This window comes from Talpa europaea (genome assembly GCF_964194135.1).
Source record: "Talpa europaea genome assembly, chromosome: 10".
Lineage (NCBI taxonomy): Eukaryota > Metazoa > Chordata > Mammalia > Eulipotyphla > Talpidae > Talpa > Talpa europaea.
The window spans coordinates 28,916,449-28,928,454 of record NC_140077.1 but is presented as its reverse complement, the minus strand read 5'-3'; the positions used below and the strand labels follow the sequence as shown (position 1 = coordinate 28,928,454).

Sequence of the window (12,006 nt, the reverse complement as noted above, 5' to 3'; positions counted from 1 at the left end):
TATATTTCTTGTGTCCCTATACCTGTTGATATAAATTAGATAGAAAAATTCCCTTTTGTTAGGGCCCTAAGTTCCCAATAGTTTAAAAATAGCTTTGTTGGTAAACGAAAAGAAGACCCTATGGTAGTTTGCAACAGTAGTGAAAGGGCGGTTGGGAAGAAACCTGTTGGAAGGGGCAGGTGAAAGCAGTGAAGCTGAAAGCAGCTGGGCTGGCATCCTGCAGTGAGAGTCCCTCCCAGGTAAAATTGTAAGTTCTGCTGGGGACCAAGAAGGCAACTGTCATTAGTGTCAGAATAGCCCTTCCAACAACAGCAAGTTCTCTCAAAAGGAAGCCAAAAAGGGGGGAATGCCAACTTCTACCAAGGATATTTGGAAAGTTTTTGTTTTCCTTATGCTTTTGGCAGCCTTGATAAAATTACTTAAAGCAGTGAGTCTGAAGGGAAAGACAGCCACTTAAGTGACTTGAGTACAGCAGAAAACAAATTGTCTAAATGTATTTGTCATTCTTAAGAAATGAAAAAGCAAGTGGGATTTAGGCCTAGACAGCATCAGGACGTTTATTTTGGCATAATTGATTACAACATCTTAACAAGAGGGGATTTTTATGAAAATTTTTTTGTGGTGAGATGGCTTTACATTCCTTTTCATGACTTGAAAGTATCTTGTTTGGAACCAACACAGAACCAACCTCAGGAACAAAAAAAGCTTGAATTTTCTTGACAAATTTGAATTTTCTCATTATGAACATTTATATCTTTTATTAGTAACCGTTGAGACCTGTGTGATCTAAACCTTGTCAAGGGGAGAGGGTATTCTCTGTCGAACAGAGGCTGGTACCTCATAGTCTCCCACTTATTCCCCTGAGGCTGGAGAAGAGTTGTCAGTGCCCAGCTTCTGAAAGCAGTGGTGCAGGGCCCTTGACTCCCAGTTGGACCATATATGAAGCTGTGGGCTTCATTGTGTTGTTGATCAGTCAGTCTTTTAAGTTCTCAAGGGTGTGTTGATAGATTTTACTCTGCTTGATATGGCAGCCAGTGCTTTCGGGATCATTTTGCACGTAGACTATTCTTCAGAACACATTGTTCCTCTTTCACCAGTGAGAGGAGTTGCCTATGCGAACTGAATCCTATGCCCATGAATCTTGCTCACTGTCTCGCTCTTACTGAGGAGCCAGCCACAATAAGGCATTTGTTGCTTTGTATTTACATTAAACACCAGAAAGCAGTTTTTTGACATTCTCTCAATGCCTGGTGGTCTAATAACAAGAGACTTTTTTTCTGTTACTGGGATATTAGCTGCTGCATGTTTTTTTTGTGAGATTGGAGAGGATTAAATGAGGGTAGGAATATAGATAAAGGGTGCTGGGACCATTCTGTTTCCTAAGCCTGTTTCAAATCCCGTAATGGCTTGGGACTGTGGCTGCTGTCTCTCACAGGCTTGATGCTCTGCTGCAAGTATAGACAGACCCCTGTGAGTTCCTGGTGATATGCTGACGGGAAATTGGTGGCTAAGTGATAACAGATCCTGTACGCGTGCGTGCGTGCATGCGTGCGGGCGTGTGTGTGTGTGTGTGTGTGTGTGTGTACTGACTGTTTCGTTGATGCTCTAGGAGGCTCTTCCCTCCTACTTAAGAGCCTGACCCCCATCTTGGATAGGTATGTGATGATTGATTACCAGACTTTCCTCTTTGACAGGACTTGAAGTTGAGAACAGTGAGAGACTTGTTGAGGCATGGATGTTATCTTGACTTGGGCTCCCTGACTGAGACCTGCCTCATCCAAGGACACTGACCTTGGCAGGGTGCTGGGCTCATTCTCCAGATGGGACCCCACTTTTCCTTGCACAGGATATTCCTTCCCTTTAGAATGCAGGAACATTTGTATGGTTTCCAGAGGATCATGTATTTATTACTAAGGTAACAAGGAATGAGATAACTAGATAATTCCCTTTCTCTCCTGGTGAGCAGTAAGTACAGTCTTCATCCCTTGTATGGGGATGGGCTTTCTTCTGCTGTAACTCAGTTCTAGTGACCACACTTGACCCAGCAACATAGAGGAAGAAGAACTGACCTCAGACCTAGAGGGGACAAGGAAGTGAATACGGCCGGACATTCCTGTCTTCCCTTTATCCAAGCTCACTTGGGGAGGGGCGGCGGCTCCTACTTCTCTGCAACCTACCATGACCAGCTTGCAGCCTTCGTGATACATTTCTGGCTTTGCTTATAGACAGCGAGCAGAGCTGTTCACCCTTAGTTGTACAAGAAGAGAACAGAGAGCCCTGGGAAGTGTTCAGTCTCTGAGTGGAATCAGTGTAGACAGAGAATGGACAGATTGTAGAAGCTGGGGCCTTCGTATGACTTCTCTCTGCAGCACGGCCCTGTGTGCTCATCTCAGGCGTCTCGACATTGTGCCTGTGCCTCTTCTCTGCCTGGGCTGAGGCAGAGAAGCCCCTGGGTGGAGCCTGTGGTATCTCCCAGGAGCAGGGCACAGAAGAGGGCAGAGGAGGGTGGTTCCTGCAGTGGGAACATAATAGTGGAACATCTGCATGCCCCAAACCTCCCTCAGTTTGTTTTAGGAATTACAACAAAGTGCGACAGATGTTTGCGGATGTCTTTTTTGTGACTCCAAATAAGTTAATTTGTGGATCTTTAAGAACTTTGACTAGTAATACTTCTAAAGAAAATAGATTCAGTGCTCCTATGTACGTTCAGTTAGAAAATGCATGTTTTTTTTTTTTTTTTGGACCCAGAGATGTACTGAGTAATGCTGAATAACTTCAGCACATATATGTGGCATGATAACATGTAACTTCCTGGACCAGGTTTCTATAGGTTGAGTTGAACTTAAAATGATGTTTAATCCCTGTACCTGGGGAGCCATATTAGTGGTCCAGTGAGCACCCCAATCAGAATGCTGGTCCTGGAGAAGGGGAGCAGGGGAGTTTCTGACAGTGGTACTGCCTGTCCTGGTTGCTGACTTCTTTCAGGGGTCTAATAGCTGGAGTGCCAGGATGAGGGTGTTCCCCAGGAGAGGCACTTAGCAAGAGTAGACGCTGGACTTCAGCTAGGGAATTGTGGGTGGGAGTAGGACTCCCCTGAATCAAGCATCAAGGCTAAAGGGCCATTTGAGTGGGTGTGGGGTGAGGGTGGGAAGGTGATGTGGACTTGCTCGTGATAACAGACTCAGCACTGTTTCCATGTGGCTGTTTAGATTGCATGGAACAGAAGCTCAGTCAGGCTGACTGTCCTAAGGAGGGTTGAACACATTTATGTGAATATGCACGGGGCTTCTAGGCCATGAATATTCAGGAATTTGAGTCTGGATAAGGCCCCCCACACAGGCTGGTGGGGTGGGCATCAGGGGAACCCTCTAATAGCAGTTTTTATATCCTCAGCCAGGCTCTGCTCCCTGTCCCTGTTTCTCTCCATCCACTTCTCTTCCCACTGTGATGCTTCCTTACCCTCCTACATCTTTTCTCTGATTTTGACTTGTTCACCAGCCTCAGAGCCCCTGCTCTAACTCATGACCTCTTGCTACATATTCTTTCAAATATAACTTTGCTTGATTATTTTTCTGGATTTACAATCCCAATTTAGAACTCTTGGGAACACTCCTCCTGGACCCAGGATGGAGCCACAGGTTGGTGACTGGGTAAGGTCTTCTCCCTTGTGTATAAAGAGTTCTAGCAAGGTTGTGAGTTTTCATGGACCCAACCGTGAGGTTGTGAGGTAGGAGAGAGTGCTCAGAGTCTGCCAACCTTGATTAGAATTACCCCAGGAACTATTTTTAAAGAGCTGTGGGTGAGGGTAGCAGATGCTGGCAGGGACTGGTACCTCACATTGCTTTGGCTTTTTATAAATTCCATGGTACTTGGTTTCTGGACTTAATGTATGAACTAGTTAAATTTAGAGGCTTGAGACACAAATGACCACTGAATCTGCAGGAGATAGGTGGTGCGTTTCCAGACTCAAAATATTTTTGGCTTTGCTTTTAACCACATATAAGAAAAGAAGATGCTGTTAGATTGGCTTTGTTTTGGCTCATAGGGTACTATAGGTGTATGGACTGAATCAGACCGTCTTAGATTCTCTTCCCATTGCCATTCAGAAGGAGAAGTTGTTCATGGTCCTCTTGACCCTTCCCTGAAAACTGACTGGCGGTGTATCATTGCAGGCTGGGGGTCCTCCGTTGGCTTCGGCTCCAGTGTCTGCCTTCTCTCGCACTTCTGTCACGCCATCCAATCAGGACATCTGCAGGTAACATGCCGCTTCAGATGCTACGATGGTTCCTATGCTTCCTGGAAATAGGCATTAGTGTCTGTAGGTTCTTGATCTCCCATTTGCTTGGCCAATATAATGTTGCTTTAAACAGTTGGCCCAAGTTTTATGTGCTGTTTGCTTATCAAGTTACCACACGAATTTCATTTCTTCACTTTGATGTCCATTTTCTCAAAATGGTTTTTACTTTCTGTGCTTTTATCCCACTGTTCTCTGCATGCAGTTCCAGTGCAGTGTTTTCTGAGTGTTGTCACCACAGTCCTGTGCAGTCTGCTGTTGTCTTGAAAACTCCTCAGTGCCAGAGTTCCCTGACCCAAGGGCTCACTGTGACAGTAATCTGTAAAGACGCATTACAGGCGCCAAAGAGAAATTCCTGTGGTTCAGAATGGGCCCAGGCCTTGAAGCCTACTAAGCATACCAAAGCCAGAAGAACACTGAAGTTCTCAAAATCCCTTAATGATGTGGGTGAGAAGGCCCTGGACACTTTGGGAAGTTTTGACTACGTGGAAAGAACTTGCTCAGAAGGAAAATTGATACTCCCTCAAGATCCATGCCTCAGAATTAACAGGTTTCACCATAAAGATAAAAGAATACTGAATTGCAAACCTTTTGGCAGTTCCAAACTTTCTTGTGTTTCATCCCTTTCTGCCAATCATTCAATTGCCTCAGAGTTGGAAGTTGGCAAGGGGGCTATGCGTGTCCCACTTTTGGAAGAGAAAGTGGATGGCGAGGCCTTGTCCAGAAGCCAGCGACTGCTTCGGTACCTGTTCTCGCTCTCGCATGGCTCAAGTGCTAGCAGCCTGCACAGGTTTCACGAGCTGGAGAGCTGTGCTGCTCACCTGCACACGGCCGAGTCCTCCAGTGGGCTGGCAGGGAGCACGGGTTTCTGCTCTGAGGAAATGGGAGATGACGACGTCTTTGAGGACAGCACATCTGCAAAATCAAAGAGCAAGGTCCTGCGGGCGCCCCTCTGCTCAGTGGAGAAGGACAGTGACCTGGATTGTCCTTCTCTCTCTGAAAAATGCCCCCCCATCTCTCCTGTGTCTACCTCAGGGGATGCCTGCAGGTTGGTTTTCTAAGAACCACCATTCTGCCATCTCTGCTGCCCTCACCTCCACAGCCTCATCTTACTTTAAATATGTGAAGTTTCAGGAAAATTAAGTGATGGGCAGTTGTAAACAATTATGGGTTAATAGTTTTCTACAGCAGAATCCATTGATATCATTTATGAAGCCAAATTATATGATAATGGGTCCCAAGATAGTTTCACAGATGATAAAACGGAGGGGCTACACATGTTAAAGTTCTAGCAGACTCTTCTCAACTAGAAATATGTAGACTTTGCATAAAGAAATTGAAAGAAACAATCTCTCCATGTTTCTAGCTTGATGGTCTAGATTTACATATTGTCTGTCCCTCCTGGCCTCATTTTTACCCCTGGCTCTACCTGCAGCATGAGGTGCGTGGGGAGAGGCTGTTCTTCAGCAGCTCCTCCTCCCCCCCTTTTTAACTGGGAGAGAGCCACCTCTAACCCCACTCCTAACTCCACTTCTCATCTTTTTCTTCTGGTATGCAACATCCTTGTCTGGCCTTCCAAATCTTTTGGAATTCAGTTTTTATGACAACTCTTATGTTGCCTTTCCCAGTTGCCCCTCTTTAGGGCCTGCTGTTGTGGTTTCTGACAATTGGACCAGAAATCCCTGTTACAGAAACAAACAGCTGAGAGCCTGACCAGGGTCAGAACCCAGCTCCTTTCAGGCCAGGTATCCATCCCTGCTCTCCAGCTGCTGGAAAAGACCCCTCTGTTTCTCAAAAGTCTATTAAGTTCCTTGAGGTTAGTAACTACATCCTGCTGCATGCACACTTGGAATGATGAATGATTTAAAATCCCCAGTTACTACTGTGAGTGATTGTGAAAAAGGAAATGAAATTGTAGCAGGTTATAATTGTATTTCTAGGTCCAGGATTTTAGGTACTATGACTTCTATTTATTCCCCAAGAGGGGACAGACATGTGTAACTGTGTGTGAGGTTGGTGATTATAGCTAAAAAGCACATCTCATCACCTCTTTAAATCACTGGTATTTTGTGGAGGTAGAATGCTGGTTTTGTTTTACACAGAAATTTCTCCTCTAAGTATTTTAGCATCTTATGTTCTGGAAGATGCTTCATGTTGCCTTAAATCGTCATTCAGTGAAGTTCTTAAGTCTTACCAAAAATGACTGCTTTGTCATTTCTTATATTATTTTTTCCCCTCTGATGCCAAATGCTATCCAGACTTTCCATGTTGGTGCGGTAAGCTAGAAATTTTTAGTTTGTAGTCATTGTTCGCATTTGTGTTTGTACGTATTTGTGCTTGTAGTCACTTCTGTGATGTTTGTTTCCGAAAGTTTTCTTTGGGGGGATTGACCTTCCACTGAAGTGTCATCTTCCCTGTCGTGTGGCCCTCCTCCCAATGACTGGCTTTCCTTCCATCATAGGATCTGTCACTGTGAAGGGGATGACGAGAGCCCTCTGATCACCCCCTGTCACTGCACCGGGAGCCTCCACTTCGTGCACCAGGCCTGCCTGCAGCAGTGGATCAAGAGCTCCGACACACGTTGCTGCGAGCTCTGCAAGTACGAGTTCATCATGGAGACCAAGCTAAAGCCTTTGAGAAAAGTACGTGTAAGAACACCCCTTGGAGGTGCTTTTGGCTCACTGAAATGAGTGCCCTTGGGAAGAGTCAGCACCCTGGATGGCTGAAGCTGGGCTTGCTCAGTTCACTTCTTTAGGAAGTGGGGCTGGTGGGTATATGCGTGCTGTGGAGATCATTGTTTCTGGTACTGCTTCCAATTCTCTCCCCTCAGGATGAAGCTCTTTCTGACCATTCAATCATAATGTTTTCTTTTTCCTCCAATCTAAGACTCCTTATTTGTTTGTGTCAGTTTTCTGGCTCTTGATCACAGACTGCTTTGTGACATGTTGGTCTGCATTTAACTTTGTATGTATTAACTGTTCATGTCTTGCCTCTGTTAGGAGCATGTTAGAGATTAGCATCTCTCCCCAGCACAAAGCACAGGGTAACATAGTCAATTTATCTGTAGGTGCTTATGATAAGTATTTGTTGGGTGGGAGGGTGGGGAACAGAAATGAAAAGAAAGGAACACAGGTATGATATACAACACAGCCTTCACCAGGCTCCATGTGGCTGCTGCCTTGAAGAGGAGCTTGGCCTTGAAATCGCCCCCTGCATAAATGTGACTGTTAAATGTGTCTGTCTGTGTGCCCCGCACATAGGTTTTCTTTGGACTTGCACTTATCGCAAAACTTTAATGTGTAAATTTCAAGGGGAAATGACATTATGAGATAGTAACAGCACATCAGGTAATAGCAATGCCACTTAAATGCCACATTATGTGGTGGTCGAGCATATGAGAATTTCAGAAAGGGAAATGCTTATTGTGCACTAGAGTGCTGGAGAAGCAGAGTGGTGGTAGCACCATGGGATGTCTGGGGTTTGAAGTAGTTCTTGATGGATTAAGACTTGGAAGTAGAATGAGGTCAGGTTGTATGTGGAGAAAAGCATATACCAAAAGGCTGAGGGTGAGCATTTGAGGGAGATTTGAAAGGCTTGGGCTGAGTGTGTTTTGGGAAATACTAGGAAATCAAGGAGCAGGAGAACATATTAGGAAGGAAGCAAAATGAAAGCTATTTTATGAAATCACAGCAGCAAGCAATCTAGATGTTAGAGGAGGCAGGTGCTAACTCTTTAAAAAATGTTCTACTTTGTAATTAATTAGGTGCCTACTAATCTGATCTCATGTGAATCTTATGGCACTTCAACTACTTAGATCGGTGAGACTCTACTTTCAGCTTATCCTATATAGAAGCATCTGGAAAGAGGCTGTGACTAGGGCTGGCAGAGGATATGCAGAGTGTTTACACTTTGTTCTTTTTCTCTATCTTTATGTGTTTTCTTCTGATTCGGAAACCAGTAAATGAAAAAGAAAATCTGGCTATTTGGAGTAAATTAATGAGCTCCTAGAGGAGATGGGCCTGGCAGAGACTGCTTGAACCAGGAACTCTTAGCATCGATTTCAAGCTGTTGCTGCCAAAGTAGCAGAGGACCAAAGAGTGAGCGCCTTCCGCCATCACCTTCACGATGTAGTGTGACCCATCTGCTAGTGTGTTGTGGCGTCATCAACCTTCTTCTTCCCCTCGCTCATGCCAGTCAGCAAGTCAGGGAGACTTAAAATGTGCTGCTTGGGTCTTGGGTCAACATGCTGTTTTCATCAGGATTGAAACCATAGAATCCTTTATCAAGCCATTTAATGTCTGCTTGCAAGAATAAGCAGATGAGGTGGATCATAACTCATTTCAGTTCCAGCTGCTTTTCATTGCATAGAGAGTTGGCTGTCAACAGAGTACCAGTGCCTGGTACCTGGTTGAAACCAAACGGTTTAAAAAGATCGACTTTGGGTATTGGGAAATCATCTAGTTCGGGAAAGTGGGAGGGGGAGGAAAGCTATTTGCTCCCATCCACAATACTTTCTTCCCCATTGTAGCCCTGAGTGTCTGTGGGCCTGAGCCTCACATTCAGCATGTTGTCTTTCCAGTGGGAGAAGTTGCAGATGACAGCCAGTGAGCGCAGGAAGATCATGTGCTCCGTAACGTTTCATGTCATCGCCATCACCTGTGTGGTCTGGTCCTTGTATGTGCTCATTGACCGCACAGCTGAGGAGATCAAGCAGGGGCAGGTGACAGGTATGTGCTCAGAACAAAAGGTGAGCTCAGCATGGGGGTGCTGGATAACATGCTTGGGTCTTGGGATGGGAGAGTTGTTCCTGATGGCTTTCAAGTCAGACCTCAAAAGTCTGGGTTTCATTAATGAGGTACCAAGCCTCCTTTTTAGATGTTTCTCTTGCTAAAGCATGGTTTTTAAAATCCAGCTAGAAGTCAAAGCATGGAAAATGCATATCTCTATGAATTGCCTCCCAGAAAAGGTAGCGGACAACACTTGCCACCCTCCTTTTATAAAACTAGATTTGATGGGTTAAGAAGCCATTGGTAATGGAAAGTTCAGAAGTTCTATTTTATTTCAGATCTTAAAAGGATCTACTGACAGGCTAACCATGTTTATTCCCCTCCAGGAATCCTAGAGTGGCCCTTTTGGACTAAATTGGTGGTTGTGGCCATTGGCTTTACTGGAGGACTTCTTTTCATGTACGTTCAGTGCAGAGTATACGTACAATTATGGAAGAGACTCAAAGCTTATAACAGAGTAATCTATGTTCAAAACTGTCCAGAAACAAGCAAAAAGAATATTTTTGAAAAATCTGCACTAACAGAGTTCAACTTTGAAAATAAAGACGGACGTGGACTCTGTCATTCGGACACAAACTCTTCTTGTTGCACAGAACCTGAAGACACTGGAGCAGAGATTGTTCATGTCTGATTGTGTGGAGGGTGTAGCTTTCCCGGACATCCATGAACAGTTGAAGGAAATTGTTTACTGCCAGTTGTGTACCTTTTCTGTCCTTTGACGGCATCAATTGGGCAGGTGACTATTTTTAATGGCTTCTTTTTTTCTAGATCCTCCTTAGTGAACCTCCTGGAAAGCCCTCACATTGGCTGTTCGTAGCTGGCTTCCACTTCTGCCAGTATGTCTATGGGAAGGGAAGAAGGAAGATCCCATGGCATCATGATACGGAGCTGGCTGGGTTCTGGCCCATGGTCTTGAACAGAATGAGAGAATAAAATGCCACACTTAAAGGAAGAGCGAGAGCAGGGTAGTACCCAGTCCTTTGTGTGCAGCCTGTTCCCGGTGGCAGCAGTGCCTCCCACGGAGCAGTGTTTGGGGATGTCTAGCCACCATGAGAAATTTCCCCTCAGGGGAGGTAAGCGCCCTCTGCTGATGCCACTGATATTTCTCCCGAGCAGGCAGGACGTGGTGCTCTGTGTGTGGTGGCGAAGTGATTCACTAAGCAAGCAGCACTTTACAAAAAGAGAATTATTTTGTAATATGAGTGTCCAGTGGAATTGACACTTAACAGAGTATATCTCATTTAGAAACCTCTTTGTTACCCTGATTATGTCTTCTACCTTATAGATCTAAAACCCTTTTTGCCTTATATGTTCTGAGAACCATATCTATTCTGTTGATACAAGAGAGGTGTAACTATAAAGCAGGACAAACAGGTCTGAGGTTTCTTTCAACATTTCATAGGAATTAATGGATGCTAAGTGGCCATTGGCTCATAATTCCTATAGTCGAGCCCATTTTATGACAAGTCTTCATGTTATAGGCCTGCCCCCAATGTTTCTTTCTCATCAACCCTGAAAAAGAAGGGTTTATGAGATCTACACAAAAGGGAAGAAAGTGAATAATTAGGACAAAATGGAATATTTGAAAACTATTCCTTTACAGACAAACCTCTCCAGTTTGCCTTGGCTTCATACTGAAAGAGCTAGGGTGTGTACACAGCAGGTGCTCGAGGCTGCTTGCCATCTTGGCCAGCTTCCACTTCTGGGAGGTTCTGTGGATCATTGGCCAGGGCAGACGCATACAGGCTGGCTCTGGAACAAAGGCCAGGAGTGAGCAGCAAACTGCCACAGTCCACTGTGTCATTGCCCCCATCCACACCCCCACCTATTACTCGCCTTAACTGGACTGAACAGAGGATCCTTTCGGGGCCCCTTGCCCTGCAGTCAGTCCATTCTGTCATCAGGGATTAGCTCCTGGATCATTTTCATAAAACAACCAGAACCAAAATCACTACAATCAAATGGCCTTTGTCCCTGCAAAAAGTCTGCTTAGAATTCTGTTTTTACAAACCACTTTCATCATGCCAGGCAAATAAGAGGCAACTCGAGGGAAGGAGGCCAGCAGGGTGGTCTGCAATTAATGTGAGTATTTCTAGTTACTTACTCTCCAGGTGACTCCACATCTGCAGAGCCTTTTTAGGGAGGGGGATGTCTGGAGGTCCTGTCCTCAGTTCTCTGAGACTTAGATGCCTCATCTATCCTATTAAGACGGTGAAGCAAATACAAGATAATATCTTTGCCTTTCAGAGCGGAAGCCTGTGATTTTGTTTTGAAAGTCAGGAGAAGATTTGAAGTGTCTCTAAAACTCTGGGGGAGGGCTTGTGGTTAGCAGGCTCTGCCCTGCCATCTCCTTCCACTCAGAATCTGAGGTATAGGATTTCAGGGCCAAGTCTGAAGAGCTGTGCTGCCCTTACCTTCCTCTGAATAGACAGGTGCTGACCAGCCACAAGCTGACCCCTGAAGATAGGCCAGCCTGCCCTCTCGCTGTCTCCCAGGCCACCTCCAGCCCATGGCTGTGTTCACTGTGCCCCAAAGTGCAATTACCCACACCCCTTCTCAGCCTGGGGACACCATGCAGCTACAGACTGTCCGCTCAGGGGAGCTAAATCTTGGGTCGGCTCTGCCTATGCCCCTTAGGAACTGCCCAGGCAAGGTCCTGTGTCTCTGCTGCCCTTTGACTGCAGATGAGTGTGAATGGTCATGTTAAGACTAGGTAGGTTTTTAAGTGGGCCTCCTTCCTCGCTCCCTTCTATGGAACCCTTTATGCTGAACTTGAAAAGCACACTTCCTGTAGAGAGGAAAGTGTGCTTAGGTGGGCATAGCCCCTGGGCAGCCCACCCATTGTGACTGGCACTTCCTATGGCAGAGGTGCCTTTGTAACCGTGATTGTTGTGTTGCTCCTCACACCCAACCTTCGGTGCGTGT

General features: G+C 45.5%; 1 protein-coding gene across 4 annotated transcripts in view; it reads left to right on the top strand.

The window, feature by feature from the left end:
• The window catches only part of MARCHF8 (membrane associated ring-CH-type finger 8), a gene marked incomplete at both ends in the record, with an annotated part of 76,977 nt that extends 67,265 nt beyond the window's left edge, over window positions 1–9,712 (top strand). For 2 of the 4 annotated variants that reach the window (XM_084244408.1, XM_084244409.1), the window contains 5 exons: window positions 4,173–4,255; window positions 4,500–5,342; window positions 6,756–6,936; window positions 8,874–9,021; window positions 9,408–9,712. In XM_084244408.1, coding sequence (XP_084100534.1) covers window positions 4,173–4,255; window positions 4,500–5,342; window positions 6,756–6,936; window positions 8,874–9,021; window positions 9,408–9,712 — 1,560 coding nt within the window. The remainder of the gene's footprint in view (window positions 1–4,172; window positions 4,256–4,499; window positions 5,343–6,755; window positions 6,937–8,873; window positions 9,022–9,407) is intronic. The other 2 variants (XM_084244410.1, XM_084244411.1) reach the window with 1 other exon arrangement.
• Between the last annotated feature and the right edge of the window lie 2,294 nt (window positions 9,713–12,006).